Source organism: Hippocampus bargibanti, linkage group LG07 (assembly GCF_051943395.1).
Source record: "Hippocampus bargibanti isolate YZ-2025 linkage group LG07, ASM5194339v1, whole genome shotgun sequence".
NCBI classification, from domain to species: domain Eukaryota; kingdom Metazoa; phylum Chordata; class Actinopteri; order Syngnathiformes; family Syngnathidae; genus Hippocampus; species Hippocampus bargibanti.
The window spans coordinates 2517940-2535071 of record NC_142740.1 but is presented as its reverse complement, the minus strand read 5'-3'; the positions used below and the strand labels follow the sequence as shown (position 1 = coordinate 2535071).

Sequence of the window (17132 nt, the reverse complement as noted above, 5' to 3'; positions counted from 1 at the left end):
CTGTATTGAGTGTAATCACGTAGGTAGATTGCTGTGCAAGTGTGTGACATGCTGGCTGGCCAAAATAGTAGTACGCGTTTCCGGCTGTTTGCGAGTTGCGGTGCAAGCCGTAGAATGAAAAAAATGTAAAAAAAAGAGGGTTTGGCGGTCGTGGTCGTAAGTACGGATGGTCGTAACTCGGATGTTACCTGTACTTGTACGTTTTTGAAAAACCTGAAACATTCATACCTCAAATTTTCAGGTGATCGCCATGATAAAGGGACTCCAAGTGCTGATGGGCCGCATGGAAAGCGTGTTCAACCACGCCATCCGTCACACCATCTACTCGGCCCTGCAGGATTTCTCGCAGGTGACGTTGCGAGATCCCCTCCGCCAGGCCATCAAGAAGAAGAAGAACGTCATCCAGAGGTGAACACCCGAAACTGAATCGCAGATCCAAAAGGCTTCTTCGGATAAAATGTTTGAATCGACACTCTGTATCTATCTGCAGTCATACGAACGTAATAGGTTCCCAGACAGAGTGTTTACAGCAAAAAGTGTGTATCCCAAAAATGAATTTCCCATGGGAAACCATTAAAATGAGAATAATCCGTTCCCAGTTGTGATATTGCAACAGATGCAAGCAGACACATAACTTCGGAATTAACTCTTTTTTTTCTGATGAAAGAAGATAGTCTAAGGTTTCTTACGCCGCATTGAATGTTTATGTAGTCCTAAAACTCAATATTCCGTGGGTCCTGCAATTTGAGTGAAAATGACAAAAACCCTGGCACTTGAGTGGACACATTTTTACTCATCATCTGGCAGGGAATGAGTTAAAGAGCCCCCAAATAATGTTTTTTTTTCTTCACATTCTCCTCCTCAGCGTCCTCCAGGCCATCCGGAAGACGGTGTGCGACTGGGAGACTGGCCGTGAGCCCCACAATGACCCCGCCCTCCGTGGGGAAAAGGACCCTAAGGGCGGATTTGACATCAAGGTGCCTCGACGGGCCGTGGGACCCTCCAGCACTCAGGTGACACATTTAATGGTCGTTTTTATCTTATTATTATTATTGTCGTTGTTGTTATCATTATCGGTATCATTAGCATTAGCCTTTACACCACAGTGTCAAAGTCAAGGCCCTCCATATCATTTTATAATTTTCCACGCATTTTTCTAATTTTCTAAATTTTGGCAAATAATTTCTCAGGGATTTTTCTAATTTTCAAAATTTTGGCTAATAATTTTTCTGGGATTTTACTAATTTTCAAAATTTTGGATGTGGATGATTTCGCTGCTGTAAATTGTGTCATTGGGTAATACAAATAAAGGTTTTCTTATGATGACCACATTACAGGTTGAGTGAACACTGGCGAGTGTGGCTGCCGCTGCTCACCTGCAGAAAAAATATGTATGTAAAATGTCCTTGAGAGTTTTGAAAGGCGCTCATAAGTGATTTTTTTTTCATTATTATTATTATTATTATTATTATTATTATTATTATTATTATTATTATTATTATTATTATTATTATCCATTTCATTTCTAAGCGGCTTTCAAAACTTTCAATGTCACTTTACAGTCACAGGATAGTTTTTTGCTGCGGGTGAGCAGCAGCAGCCACATGTGCCAGTGTTCACTCAACCCGGAAGTAACTCAAATAGATAGAAAGCTAGCTAGCTAGCCAACAGATAGCAAATAGATAACCAGCCAGCTAGATAGCTAATAGGTAGCTAGCCAGACAGCTAGCTAACTAGCTAGACAGCCATATAGCTAATAAATAGCCAGCTACATAACTAGCTAGCCAGCCAAACAGCTAATAGATAGCAAATGATGGACTACATAACAAAAGCCATTTACAAATACATTTGCATAAAACAAAATGTTGAATATAAAACGGGATATTAAGCTGCAGAAAGCCGGTGCGCGTTGAAAGCGAAAATGTGACCCCCCCCAGTCTTTTATTTTATTTTATTTTTATTTATTTATTTTTTTGGGGGGGGGAGCTCAGTACATGTAATCACCATTCCACTTTCTTGCACTTGAAAAGTTGTACATGGTGAGGACCATGCTGGAATCCCTCATCGCCGACAAAAGCGGTTCCAAAAAGACTCTGCGTAGCGGACTGGAGGGACCCACCATCTTGGACATCGAGAGGTTTCATCGCGAGTCCTTCTTCTACACCCACCTGCTAAACTTTAGCGGTGAGTACCCCCCAGCTTTAAAGGACAACCGACGCCTCCGGAGAAGTTGTGTCCATAATTTGTAAAATCACTTCAAATGACTTGTACTGAGCGTATTTTACAAAGATTCCACCGCATATAGCGATATTTTACGTTTTAAGACTCGTGCTAAATATTCAGGAAGTCTTGTTTTTGAGTTGGTGACGAGTCCCTCACCCTACGTCACTGAAGGAACGCCCCTGACTAAGAAAGCGACACGCACATTGTTTGGTCTGAAAACTTTGTGTTGATCCGTGTTGATGGCGAAATTAGAAGGAAAAAACAAATAACGTGATGGTGAATCGTGTGTTGCACCAAGACTACTATTTGATACTAGTTGACACAAATTCCCAGCAGACAAATAAGCCCATTTTCAACGGAGCTTGGGTGCCATCTTGTGCATTTTCGGGGACGCTACATTTCAGTCCAGATGCCTCAAAATGCGACGGAAGGACTTCTTTAATCGATTGCAAACATTTATGCTTTCCTCTTCAGAACTATTTGAATCATATTCATAAGTGGATGAGTAACAACAAAGCATCTTCTCCGAATCTGAAGCCATTGTTTTGATTCTCGAGCAAGGCAAGACGTCCTGGCGTGATGTCACGAACAAGGGGGTGGACCATCTAAAACTGAAACTTTCTGAGGTCATTTTGAAGTAGTTTTGGGACACTTTATTTAACTCATTTTATTGATGTTTTGCATTTGACTAAAAATATCAGCCTGCGTGTTTTGAGTATTTTAGATGCTATAAAACGTTTTTCCGATGTCAGTTACTTTAAAGTATGTAGCGATTCCACTGAAAGACATTTGTTTTTGTCCACTTTGTCTCTGTAGACACTTTGCAGCACTGTTGCGACCTTTCACAGTTGTGGTTCAGGGAGTTTTTCCTGGAACTCACCATGGGACACAGGATCCAGTTCCCCATTGAGATGTCCATGCCGTGGATCCTCACAGATCATATTTTGGAGACTAAGGAATCTTCCATGATGGAGTAATGAGCAAATCTCCCGTAGACCTACACTTGTTTTTCCACTGACATTCACAAATGTATTCGAAAATTGAAAATATGATGAAAAGCGCCATTCACAATTTTTTTTTTCTGTGCTAGGGTGCTGATAAAGCGCTGGCCATAGCCTCCGGCAATGTTTTTTTTATTTTCCACAAGGAGGCAGCATTTCCCTTTTTTCCATGTTAGCGCTTTGTTCCAGATTCAGCTGTTGTTAAAGCGCTATAATCATAATAATAATACATTTAATTTATAAGCACATTTCAAAACTCTCAAGGTCACTTTACAGTCACAGGATAGGTTTTTCTGTGGGTGAGCGGCGGCAGCCACAGGCGCCAGTGTTCATTCAACCCGGAAGAACTCAGATGGAAAGCTAGCTAGCTAGCTTATACATAGCTAATATATGGCTAATAGTTAGCCAGCCAGGTCGGCAGCTAAATAGCCAGCCAGATAGCTAGCTGAATAGCCAGCCAGATAGCTAGCTAAATAGCTAGCCAGCCAGATAGCTAGCTAAATAGATAACTTGAAACATGAACGATATAGCGTTGACATTTTTTATTTTTGGAGTCTGGTGACTTAAATTTAGATTAGCTTTTACTTTGAAATTAGTAAACCAATATGTATGTATTGCATTATATTTTGGACTGCCGCCCTCATTTCAAGCTCATATAACCCCAGAACCATATAATTTAGGAATTAACTCTTTTTTTCTGATAAAAGAAGAGAGTCTAGGATTTCTAACACTGTATTGAATGTTTATATAGTCCTAAAACTCAATATTCTGTGGATCCTGGATTTCAAGTGACAATGACAAAAACCCTGGCAGTGGAGTGGACACAGTTTTGCATATCTGGCAGTGAATGAGTTAATAACTGGGTCGAAATTCGTTATTTGACTTTTCCGTTGAAGAAACTAAGCTAAAAGTCGTTTTGTTTCAGATACGTGCTGTATCCTCTGGATTTGTACAACGACAGCGCCCACTATGCCCTGACCAAGTTCAAGAAGCAGTTCCTGTATGACGAAATCGAAGCCGAGGTGATCCGGATCTCGTTGCGTCTTCTTGTGGTTGAAGAAAAAAAAAAACACACACAAAAAAACTGTTCATGAATTGCCGTGGACTTTTCTCTCTTTCAGGTGAACTTGTGCTTCGATCAGTTTGTCTACAAGCTAGCCGATCAGATATTTGCTTACTACAAGATCCTCGCTGGAAGGTAGATTTTTTGGGGGTTTCTTTTTATGTGCCCAGACTGAAGCTATTTTGAGTTAAAGGACAACCGACGTCACTTTTTTTGTTTTTTAACTGACACCAGAAAAACGTTTTATAGCATCCAAAATACCCAAAACACGCAGTATGATATTTTTAGTCAAATGCAAAACACCAATAAAAATGACTTAAAGTGTCCAAAATCTGCAAAAAAAATTGAGCTGCGAATTGGGCATTTTCAGAAAGTCCCGCCTCCAATTCGTGACGTCACGCCAAGACGTCTTGCATTGCTTGAGAATCAAAACAATGGCTTCAGATTCGGAGAAGATGATTTCTTGTTACAACTCCAGTTATGAATATGATTCAAATAGTTCTGAAGAGGAAAGCATACATGTTTGCAATCGATTAAAGAATTTATTCCATGCCATTTTGAGGCAACAATGGCGGGAAACAATTACCAGAAAAGAGGCACAAAATGGCGACCTCCAGTGGCCACCTCCGTTTCCACAGGCTGATAAATTCCTTATATGGCGCTTGGACGCCCTCTTCTGGCTGCTTTTGGGTGCAACACGAAGTCCCCAGACCAAACAAGTACAGCAAAATGCATTGACGTGATGGAAGGACCGCTACAATGCGTCTTTTTTACGGTCAAGGGTGGTCCTTTAGTGACGTCACGTACGGACTCGTCACCAACTCAAAAACAAGACTTCCAGAATATTCAACGTGAGTCTTAAAACGTAAAATATAGCTGTATGCGGTGGAATCTTTGTAAAATACGCTCAGTAGAAGTCATTTGAAGCCATTTTACAAATTTTTGACACAACTTGTCCGGAGACGTTGGTTGTCCTTTAAAGAAAATATTGCTCTCAGCTATCTTGTGGCATCTAGAAGACTAAAATGGGAACCGGGAATGCGTTTAGTCGAGCCAAAGCATTGTCTAAGAAGGGAAAAAATTGATTTGTTGCCATTTTTTGGGCCTAAATTTAGTTGCTGGCATTTTTTCCTCGATGCTAGAATTTCACAGCAGTGTTCTGGCTGTTGTTTCCCCCCCCCCCTCCTCTTATTTCTGATTGTGCTCCATTAAAAAAAGTGTCACTCAAAAACGGATTCTTTTCAGTCTGCTGCTGGATAAACGTTTGCGGGCTGACTGCAAGAACCAAGGCGCTAACATTCCCTGGCCGGCCTCCAATCGCTACGAGACCCTGCTGAAGCAGCGCCACGTACAGGTACACTTTTTTTCGTGTATTCCTGCGCTTTATAGATCCTGATGAACGAATCAGTAAAACATGCTTCATCCAAGTTAGTAGCATTCACTCAATTTTCTTCCTCCTGAAAGTACACCGTTGTCCGTTACAGTGATACCTTGGCTTACGAACTTAATTGGTTTCCAGACAGAGTGTATACGGCGAAAAGTGTGTATTCCAAAAATTAATTTCCCATAGGAAACCATTAAAATGAGAATAATCCGTTCCCAGATTCCCATAAAACATAATTTTCTACTTTCTATTTTTCTTAAAACTACACAAAATATATCTTATTTTATGTATAATAAATGTGCTTTGGTATTATAATTAAAGAAATAAACTGTACTGTATAATAGTCATTTTATTTACCTTTCTGATGGTCGTTGATGGTTTGATGGAATGGAGTGGTCGGTTTCATCAGCATTAAACACTTGATGAGGAACGTAGCCTTCTTCCTTCACCATCTTGAGGAATAATCCCTTGTAGGTGCTTTCTCTGCGATAATTTTACCTAGTTCATCATCAATTGTGTGTTCTGTTTAGCTGGGTTGATAGCTTTTTGCATCAATTGTACAGATGGCTTGTGCGGGTTATTTGTGGAGCCTGATTGATGGGAATTTTAACCTTGATGTTCTTGACCAATCTCGTGGCTTTAACCGAAGACTGGGGGTGGGGAATAGAGGACAAAAATGAGTCGGCTGCCATTTTCTTGTTAGGAGAACGGGCTCGTTCGCGAACAACACGTCACTCATTGTGGCGCTCTGTGTGTGTCACGAAAAATAGTTTGTATGCCAAGGTAAAATTTTCATAAATTTAACATTCGTAAACTGAAAAGTTCATATACCGAGGTATCACTGTATATCCAAAATGAGAAGATCTTTAGCGTTACTTTCCGTCTAACTGAAATAATCGTCTTACCGCAGCTTCTCGGCCGCTCCATCGACTTGAACAGGCTGATCACTCAAAGGGTCTCGGCAGCGTTGTACAAGTCCCTTGAGCTGGCCATCAACCGCTTTGAGAGCGAAGACCTCACTTCCATCCTGGTAAGGGAGATCACCTCGCCAACCGGGGTGACCTCATTTAAATTGTTTTGCGTCATTATGTCTACTTTTTCGAAAAAGTAAAAATGAATTTACAAAATATAATTTGTCAGATCCCAATTCTAATCATCACCCTCTCTGAAGGAACTGGAAGGCCTCCTGGAGATCAACCGCTTGACCCACAAGCTCCTCTGCAAGTTCTTGACGCTGGATAGCTTTGACGCCATGTTCCGCGAGGCCAACCACAACGTGTCGGCGCCGTACGGACGCATCACGCTGCACGTCTTCTGGGAGCTCAACTATGACTTTTTGCCCAACTATTGCTACAACGGTTCCACCAATAGGTAACGGGTGGGCCGGTGGGTGGGGAACGCCGCCATTTTATATCCGTCTGGACTGAGTTCTGAATCGTCGCTGTCAGGTTCGTGCGCACCGTCCTGCCTTTCTCTCAGGAGTTCCAGAGGGACAAGCCGCCTAACGCTCAACCCCAGTATCTGTATGGATCCAAGGTCAGTGGCGTATATGTAGGAATTTTCCGTCGTGGCCTTGAGCAACCGTGACATCATTTTAAATCGACAGGAAGTCGCAAAATGGCCGCCCCCCTGAGATAGATCAAAACATATTATCGTTAAGAAATTTCTTCTATCAACTTATCATCATTTTAGTCGGCCCGCGAAAGCAAATCAAACTTGTAAAATTCCATGATGCTTGCTAAAGTCTTCTTCTTCTTTTCCTTTCGGTTGTCGTATGTAAACCACAATAACAGTCATTATTCTTGACTTTGGATTTGAAAACTAGGCATTCATCATTTTGTTGTTCGTTCTGCAGTGGCTGTCACTTTTAGGCCTTCAGTAGTGCTATGTCTGAATTAATAGCTAATAGATAGCCAGATTGCCAGCTAATGGATAGCTTATAAATAGCTAATGGATAGCCAACAGTTAGACAGCTTACAGCCAGCCAGCTAGACAGCTAATAGCTAGCCAGCTAGCTAATGGATAGCTAATAAATAGATAGATTGCCAACAGCTCGCCAGCCGTCTAGCTAATGGATAGAAAATAAATAGCTAATAGTTAACTACATTAGTCTTTGTGTTGTCATATCATTTGTTATTGAGGTGTTTTTTTTTTACTTTGTTACTTCCGGGTCGAGTGAACGCTGGCGCGTGTGGCTACCGCTGCTCACCCGCAGAAAAAAATATCCTGTGACTGTAAAGTGTCCTTGAGAATTTTGAAAGGCGCTTATAAATGAAATGTATTATTATTATTATTATTTGCTTATGCAGCTCACTACAGATACATTGTGCTAGCCCTGACCAGTATGTGCTTATCACTACCCTCTAGTGATACTATGATTGGCTAGTGACTAGCCATTCATGTGACTAGCCAATCATAGTTTGCGAAAACTCTTGACATTTTCCAGCACCTTCCAACAGGTTGCCAATTCGAACTCTGATTGGTTTGAGCAACAGTTTGATCGACACATATGATGCGACAGGGCCTGCAGAACTGACTGTGAAGGCGTCTCGGTAGATTTCTGACCCTGGTAAAAAAAATTTGGCTGAAATATGTTTGGTTAAATGCTTAAATACGAAAACACACATCATAACAGGGGACAAGCAATGAAAAGAAGCTGAAAGACAATTTTTTTTAAAGAATTATTTAATAAGAAGTCATGGAGAAAATATCATTATTTTAGGCCAGCAGAGAAGGCCCACCACCGGTGTTCTGCACATAATATGTGGAGTAGATGAAAGATTCTATTGGCTTCCCCCTAATTCTCCCTGGGCTGGACAAAATGGCCGACGACGTCAATCCCAATTGCCTCAAACTGGCTCGCTCCCAGAAAGACGAGCCAGCGTCCTGAGCTCATGGAAACCGCGTTGACTGCCGTTATCGCAGCCGTAGAATCGCCCGGACGACGGACGACCCGTACGGATGGCGTCGGTCACCACCGAGCCGCCCGTTCCACCCGTACAGTCGCCGTGCAAACACCCCCATAGCACGACGCCGACAATGACCAGCAGCAGAACGCAACAGGTCAACCAGGCGCCCGTGGCTAACTCCCAGCCGGCGCCATCCTCCCCTTCGCCGTTTTCGCTCAACGTACCGAAAACCTGACACTGGTCACGCTCCGGATTGGCGGCCTGGCACGTGACGCATAACAAATAGGTGGTCTGCGGAAGCAGGTTGGCCAGGTGGGTGGCGGTGTGGCTGACGGGGATTCGCTCCTCGTGCATGAAGCTTTTCCGCTTGAAAGCCACGAGCAAGCTGTTCCAATTGGGGCTGTACATGACGCTGTAGAAAGTATCCAAGCAGCCCGCTAACGGGGGCCAGCTCACCCTGGCCGTAGTGGCCGAGACGTTATAGACCGCGATCGCCATGAAGCGGGGAATAAAGTTTCCTCGTGGAATTCCAGTGTGGGCTGCTCACGGTGCAAAACACATCTGGAACAGAGAGGAGGGCACGCTTACAAACTGTTAATATTCACTGCCAGACATGTGCAAAACTCCAGCTAGCTAGCTAGCTAACTAGCTAGGTATCTTGCTAGATAGATCGATCGATGGAAAGATAAATAAAATAAAATGGGTAAGTGTCAGAAAGACTCGGAACCAGAAAGATTGTCTTTACTGCCGGCAGGAGACGCAGCCATTCATGACAGACGCCTGAATACTGCAGCCCACTGCCAAGCTATTTATTGAGAGTACAGTAAAGTCTGGTTATATCGATATCGGATATATCGATAGTCCCGGTTATATCGATACTATTTCTATGCACGCACGGAGAAAATTACATGCAAACAGGGTCGGATATATCGATAGTCCCGGTTATATCGATATTTTTTCGGACTCCCTTGAATATCGATATAACGAGACTTTACTGTATATGCAAATTTAAGTGATACATTAGCAAAACATAGTTTTCTTGATTAGAATACCACGCCCTTGGACGTTCTAAGCGCGAACAGCTGTAAGCAATAAAACATTGTCTCTTCCATGAACTGATAAATTTGTAACCTGGCTGATGAGCTCTTCCTGTGAAGGAGTTTCAAGTCGTAAATTGCTTCAGTGAGAAAAGAGTTTCCCAAGTCCTAAATTCTGTCCAAGGCCAGATTTCCTAGATGAAAATGAAACTTGAAACTTTTAAATCTGCTAACTTCTTATTCTGTCTAATCTCTATCAGTACGTAAATAAATAAAAGAAGAAGCCAATTAAAAACCAAGAAGAAAACAAACCCAGATGAAAACAAAGCAAAGGCAGCTATTTCCCCAAAAATATTTCAGTAATAAGATAAGGGTATGAGGGTGGAATGTAAATATGGCGCTCTTCATAATAATAACAATAATACATTTCATTTATTCATAAGCGCCTTTCAAAACTCTCAGGTCAGTCACAGGATCAGTTTTTCTGTAGGTAAGCAGCGGCAGCCACACGCGCTAGCGTTCACTCAACCCAGAATGTGGACGACAGTGGGAACAAAGCGCTAACATGGGGAAAAAAGGGGAAATGCTTCCCCCTTGTGGAAGGGAAAAACATTGCCAGACGTCAGGCCAGCGCTTTATCGGCACCGAAGAAAGAAAAACCAAAACCCGAACTAATTCAAGAATGGCGCTTTATGTCATATTTTAATTTCCCAAATCAATGTGTGAATGGCAGTGAATGAGTTAATACTCTACATAATTAATTGGACATATTTATATAATAATAATAATAATAATAATAACAAATTTCATTTTTAAGCGTCTTTCAAAACTCTCAAGGTCACTTTACAGTCACAGGCTTAGTTTTTCTCTGAATGAAGTGGCAGCCATATGCGCCAGCGTTCGCTCAACCCGAAAGTAACTCAAATAGATAGAAAGCTAGCTAGCTAATAGCCAGTTAATATATAACCAGATAGCCAGCTAGATAGCTAAATAGATGTACATTAATACTAACTACTGTAACCTTGAGTTTTAGTTGGAACTCAAAACGGTTGTATATGAAATCATCCGTCCCTATTAAAACCAATGGCAAAGCAATTAATCCGTTCCAGCGCTCTAAAAAAAATTGAAAAATGTGCTAAGCATATTAGCTCTCCTATCCTCCAAAGCCTCAAAGAGACAAAAAAATCTTGAAAAAGTACCCCTAAGAATAGCCCACCATGAATCTTTTTTTTTTTTTTTCGATTGACCACCAATGTAAATCGCACGATACAATCCCGCATTGGGATTAGGGAGCACAATGTAACAATGCCAGGATAATAAGCAGAGGGATTGTCTGGAATAAATCCTGGTCATCGGTGGGATTATATTACATAATTGTACCCAATGATTTACCAAGGGGTTATTGAGTCATGGCCAAACCATTTGACTCTTTTTTTTTTTCCCCCCGAATATCCCAATGATTGCTCGAAATCAGCGATTCTCAACACCACTTGGAAAAACAATATAAAATATCATGATCACGGTTACTATCAAGATATAGCCTCACGTTTTCATCTCTAAAATACATATTTTGTTATTACCGAACCGTGTTATATTTAACCCATTCACTGCCAGACATGTGCAAAAACATGTGCTCCACTCCAGTGCCAGGGTTTTTGTCATTGTCACTTGAATTCCAGGACCCACATAATATTGAGTTTTAGGACGACATAAACATTCAATACCGCGTTAGAAATTTTAGACTCTCTTCTTTCATCAGAAAAAAAAATAGTTAATTCCTAAGTTATATGGGTCTGGAGTTATATGATCTTGAAATGGGGGCGACTGTACAAAATACCATACAATACATATATATTCACTGATAAGGCGCTTTAGCAACAGCTAAAGCTGTAACAAAGTCACATCATGCTTTTCAATTCAAGAGTTAATTCCTAAATGATATGGGTCTGGAGTTATATGAGCTTGAAATGGAGGCAGCTGTACAAAATACAAATCATTGATTTATATAATGTTTTAACAACTGCTGAAGTTTGAAAGAAGCGCTAACATGGAAAAAGAAAAGAAAAAATATTGCCAGAGGCCAAGGCCAGCGCTAAATCGGCATCCAAGCATGAAAAAAACAAAACCTGAATAGATTCGGGAATGGCGCTCTACGTCATATTTTCAATTTCCGACTAAATTTGTGAATGGCTGTGAATGAGTTATTGTATTGTATTGTAGAAAGTGAAATAAATACATGTACAACTGGCTACCTAGCTAGCGAGCTATTTGCTATCTATTAGCTTTCTGGCTGGCTAGCTTGCTACCTAGCTGACTATATATTTGCTATCTTTTAGCTAGCTAGCTATCTATCTTGCTGGCTATATATTAGCTAGCTGGCTAGCTAACTTTCTATTTGAGTTATCCCGGGTTGAGTGAACGCTGGCACATGTGGCTGTCGCTGCTCACCCACAGAAAAACTTATCCTGTGACTGTAAAGTGACCTTGAGAGTTTTGAACGGCGCTTGTAAATAAAATTTATTATTATTATTATTATTATTATTATTATTAGTGTGAAATGTATGTAAGAAGTTTTCATTCATTTTGCAAACCACGAGAGGGAGCACTACTACGGCATTAGAATCTGTCCCAAAAAAATATAATAATAATAATAATAATAATAATAATAATAATAAATAAAAAGTAAAAAAAAATACTAATAATACATTTCATATCTAAGTGCCTTACAACATTCTCAAGGTCACTTTAGAGTCACAGGATATGTTTTTCTGTGGGTGAGCAGCGACAGCCACACGCACCAGCGTTCACTCAACCCGGAAGTAACTCAAATAGATAGAAAGCTAGCTATATACTTCAATTTGCTACTTAATTAAAAATATTTCTGTGTATGTACAAGCACAAAATCAACTCATAGCAACAAAACAAGCACTTCTATATCATATATTTTTTTTAAAAAATGACATAAATATAAATAAATATAAAATGTCAGTAGAACATCATGGGATTTACCTCTCCGGGTTCTCCAGTGATCCCGAGTCTCCTCTCGTCACATCTGAGGATGACGCTGTCAACAAATGCAGTGCAGATCATTGCATCCTTGTTTTTAGCCGTCGCGGTCGTTTGTGTGCGCGCAAACGACGCCAGCGTAGCACTCGGAAGAAGGAAGGGGGCGGGGTTTCAATATCCTGCAGATCAATGCCAATTTTAATAACATAACAGAGAGATGGAAAAGCCACCATCTGGTCCTCAAAAGCAAACAAACTATAAGCTGATTGTCATGGAATATTTCAAGGACTTTGAGGAGGATTATGACTGACATACATTTAAAAAAATATTATGATTACACCCCCATTAAAAACATAAAATAAATCAATTTATCATTTGATTAATTAATCGATTAATTTTGTTTTTAAAAGGGCATACATACACTGAAGTTATATTACTATGTACAGTGATACCTTGGCTTATGAACTTAATTGGTTCCCAGACAGAGTATATAAGGCGAAAAATGTGTATCCCAAAAATTAATTTCCCATAGGAAACCATTAAAATGAGAATAATCCGTTCCCAGGTCCCCATCAAACATCATTTTCTACTTTCTAATTTTCTTAAAACTACACAAAATATACCTTATTTTACGTGTAATAAATGTGCTATGGTATTATAATTAAAGAAATAAACTGTGCTGTATAATAAAGTCGTTTTATTGACATTTGTGATGGTCATTGATGGCTTGATGGAATGGAGTGGCCGCTTTCATCAGCAATAAACACTTGATGGGGAACGTAGCCTTCTTCTTTCACCATCTTGAGGAATGATCCCTTGTAGGTGCTTTCTCTGCGATCATTTTACCTAGTTCCTCATCAATTGTGTTCTGTTTAGCTAGGTTGATAGCATTTTGCATCAAGTGTACAGATGGCTTGTGCGGGTTGTTTGTGGAGCCTGATTGATGGATATTTTAACCTTGCAGTCTACACTCTGCCTTTGAACTATCAAAGTTGAAACTCTCTCACTGTCGTCTGCCTGTCTCTTTAATGTTTAAACCACCTCCCCCTCACTGCTGCGTTTTTGTCCAATCACATGGCTTTAACCGAAGACTGGGGGGCGGGCACATTCGGCTGCCATTTTGTTGTTAGAAAAAAACGGGCTCGTTCTCGAATGACACATCACTCTTTGAGGTATGAAAAAGTTCGTATGCCAAGGTAACATTTTCATGAATGTAACGTTCGTAAACCGAAAAGTTCGTAAGCCAAGGGGTTCGTTAACCGAGGTATCACTGTATTGAGTTTTAGGACTACATAGTAATAGTAATCCATTTCATTTACAAGCGCCTTTCAAAACTCTCGAGGTCACTTTACAGTCACAGGATAAACATTCAATGCAGCGTAAGAAACCTTAGATTTTCTTCTTTCATCAGAAATAAAAAAGTTAATTCCTAAGTTATATGGGTCTGGAGTTATGTAAGCTTGAAATGGGTGCAGATGTACAAAACACAATACATATTGATTTATATAGCGCTTTAACAACAGCTGAATCTGTAACAAAGCGCTAACATGGACAAAAGGCAAATACAGCCCCCTCATGGAAGGCAAAAAACATTGCCAGAGGTCTGGCCAGCGCTTTATCGGCACCCCCATGCATGAAAAAAACAAAACACCAGCAATTTTTTTCCCCCCCTGACTGTTATTTTTTTCCCTTCCGCGTTTGCGGCAGACGCTGAATTTGACGTACAGCAGCATTTTCAGTTGCTACCGCAACTTTGTGGGACCGCCCCACATCAAGGTCATGTGCCGGCTGCTGGGCTACCAAGGCATCGCCGTGGTGATGGAGGAGCTGCTCAAGGTGGTCAAGAGCTTGGTGAGTCGCACGATGGCGACCGTAGGATGGTTGGCGACGGTCCTGCCTCATGAAGAAGTCGCCCCGTTTTACCCTTTTTTTTTTTTTTTTTTTTTGGTATTTTAGCTCCAGGGTACCATTATGCAGTATGTCAAGACCCTAATGGAGGTGATGCCCAAGATCTGCCGACTTCCCCGTCATGAATACGGCTCGCCAGGTTTGTGTGCGCCTTCATTTGCATCATTTTTAGGAGTACGTTGCATAGCAATAAGTAGAGTTTTTTTTATTTTTTTAATAAAGTAAAACGGTTACATTTTCGGTTCCTTATTGTTGGAAGAGACTCAAAAAGAATGTCTTTATTTTAATAAATCGGAATTGTCTTCTGCCAAATAGCAGAATCCACATCGGCCTTAAAATAAATTTAAAATAAAAGAATTTAATTTAATTAAAATAATCCACATCAGCCTTAAAATTAAAATAAAATAATTAAATTACATTAAAATAGTTCCATATTGTTGGAAGAGACTCAAAAATAATTTCTTTGTTTTAATAAATCGGAATTGTCTTCTGCCAAATAGCAGAATCCACATCGGCCTTAAAATAAAAATTAAATTAAATCATTAAATTAAATTAAAATAATATGAAATAATTCCCTATTGTTGGAAGAGACTCAAAAAGAATGTCTTTATTTTAATAAATCGGAATTGTCTTCTGCCAAATAGCAGAATCCACATCTGCCTTAAAATAAATTTAAAATAAAATAATTTAATTTAATTAAAATAATCCACATCAGCCTTAAAATTAAATTAAAATAAAATAATTAAATTACATTAAAATACTTCCATATTGTTGGAAGAGACTCAAAAATAATTTATTTATTTTAATAAATCGAAATTGTCTTCGACCAAGTATCAGAATTCACAACAGCCTTAAAATAAAAATAAAATTAAATTATTAAATTAAATTAAAATAATATGAAATAATTCCCTATTGTTGGAAGAGACTCAAAAATAATTTCTTTATTTTAATAAATCGAAATTGTCTTCTGCCAAGTATCAGAATCAACATCTGCCTTAAAATAAATTTAAAATAAAAGAATTTAATTAAATTAAAATAACTCCAGATTGTTCGAAGAGACTGGTATTTTTATTTATTTTAATAAATCTGATTTTTTTTCTGCCACGTGTCAGAATCCACATCAGCCTTAAAATTAAATTAAAATAAAATAATTAAATTACATTAAAATACTTCCATATTGTTGGAAGAGACTCAACAAATTTATTTATTTTAATAAATCGAAATTGTCTTCTGCCAAGTATCAGAATTCACATCAGCCTTAAAATAAAAATAAAATTAAATCATTAAATTAAATTGAAATAATATGAAATAATTCCCTATTGTTGGAAGAGATTCAAAAATAATTTCTTTATTTTAATAAATCGGAATTGTCTTCTGCCAAATAGCAGAATCCACATCGGCCTTAAAATAAATTTAAAATAAAAGAATTTAATTTAATTAAAATAATCCACATCAGCCTTAAAATTAAATTAAAATAAAATAATTACATTAAAATAGTTCCATATTGTCGGAAGAGACTCAACAAATTTATTTATTTTAATAAATCGAAATTGTCTTCTGCCAAGTATCAGAATTCACATCAGCCTTAAAATAAAAATAAAATTAAATCATTAAATTAAATTAAAATAATATGAAATAATTCCCTATTGTTGGAAGAGACTCAAAAATAATTTATTTATTTTAATAAATCGGAATTGTCTTCTGCCAAGTATCAGAATCCACATCTGCCTTAAAATAAATTTAAAATAAAAGAATTTAATTTAATTAAAATAATCCACATCAGCCTTAAAATTAAAATAAAATAATTAAATTACATTAAAATAGTTCCATATTGTTGGAAGAGACTCAAAAATAATTTCTTTGTTTTAATAAATCGGAATTGTCTTCTGCCAAATAGCAGAATCCACATCGGCCTTAAAATAAAAATTAAATTAAATCATTAAATTAAATTAAAATAATATGAAATAATTCCCTATTGTTGGAAGAGACTCAAAAAGAATGTCTTTATTTTAATAAATCGGAATTGTCTTCTGCCAAATAGCAGAATCCACATCTGCCTTAAAATAAATTTAAAATAAAATAATTTAATTCAATTAAAATAATCCACATCAGCCTTAAAATTAAATTAAAATAAAATAATTAAATTACATTAAAATAGTTCCATATTGTTGGAAGAGACTCAACAAATTTATTTATTTTAATAAATCGAAATGGTCTTCTGCCAAGTATCAGAATTCACATCAGCCTTAAAATAAAAATAAAATTAAATTAAATTAAAATAATATGAAATAATTCCCTATTGTTGGAAGAGACTCAAAAATAATTTCTTTATTTTAATAAATCGAAATTGTCTTCTGCCAAGTATCAGAATCCACATCTGCCTTAAAATAAATTTAAAATAAAATAATTTAATTTAATTAAAATAATCCACATCAGCCTTAAAATTAAATTAAAATAAAATAATTAAATTACATTAAAATAGTTCCATATTGTTGGAAGAGACTCAAAAATAATTTCTTTGTTTTAATAAATCGGAATTGTCTTCTGCCAAATAGCAGAATCCACATCGGCCTTAAAATAAAAATTAAATTAAATCATTAA

At 38.3% G+C, this 17132-nt stretch overlaps 2 protein-coding genes across 3 annotated transcripts in view; one reads left to right on the top strand and one right to left on the bottom strand.

Moving 5' to 3' along the window:
* cyfip1 (cytoplasmic FMR1 interacting protein 1) overlaps positions 1-17132 on the top strand; it is a 35863-nt gene that overhangs the window by 14827 nt on the left and 3904 nt on the right. The window contains exons 14-25 of the mRNA XM_088999849.1: positions 242-408; positions 866-1013; positions 2031-2184; positions 3040-3196; positions 4150-4246; positions 4346-4422; positions 5533-5641; positions 6582-6701; positions 6843-7042; positions 7120-7207; positions 14331-14474; positions 14580-14670. Coding sequence (XP_088855975.1) covers positions 242-408; positions 866-1013; positions 2031-2184; positions 3040-3196; positions 4150-4246; positions 4346-4422; positions 5533-5641; positions 6582-6701; positions 6843-7042; positions 7120-7207; positions 14331-14474; positions 14580-14670 — 1552 coding nt within the window. The remainder of the gene's footprint in view (positions 1-241; positions 409-865; positions 1014-2030; positions 2185-3039; positions 3197-4149; positions 4247-4345; positions 4423-5532; positions 5642-6581; positions 6702-6842; positions 7043-7119; positions 7208-14330; positions 14475-14579; positions 14671-17132) is intronic.
* Positions 8346-13077, bottom strand: fndc9 (fibronectin type III domain containing 9). 2 transcript variants are annotated; one of them, XM_089001207.1, is made up of 3 exons: positions 12627-13077; positions 9712-9811; positions 8346-9141 (listed from the first exon to the last, which is right to left on the bottom strand). In XM_089001207.1, exon 3 carries the CDS (start codon positions 9076-9078, stop codon positions 8521-8523), a length of 558 nt encoding a protein of 185 aa, XP_088857333.1. In that variant the 5' UTR covers positions 9079-9141; positions 9712-9811; positions 12627-13077; the 3' UTR covers positions 8346-8520. The 2 variants fall into 2 exon arrangements, with proteins under 2 accessions (XP_088857333.1, XP_088857332.1); XM_089001206.1 differs by lacking the exon at positions 9712-9811 and having other exon boundaries at positions 12627-13074.

What these genes read in the sequence shown, in the direction of transcription:
- fndc9 (XM_089001207.1), bottom strand. Translation starts at nt 9,078, where the DNA reads ATGGCGATCGCGGTCTATAACGTCTCGGCCACTACGGCCAGGGTGAGC.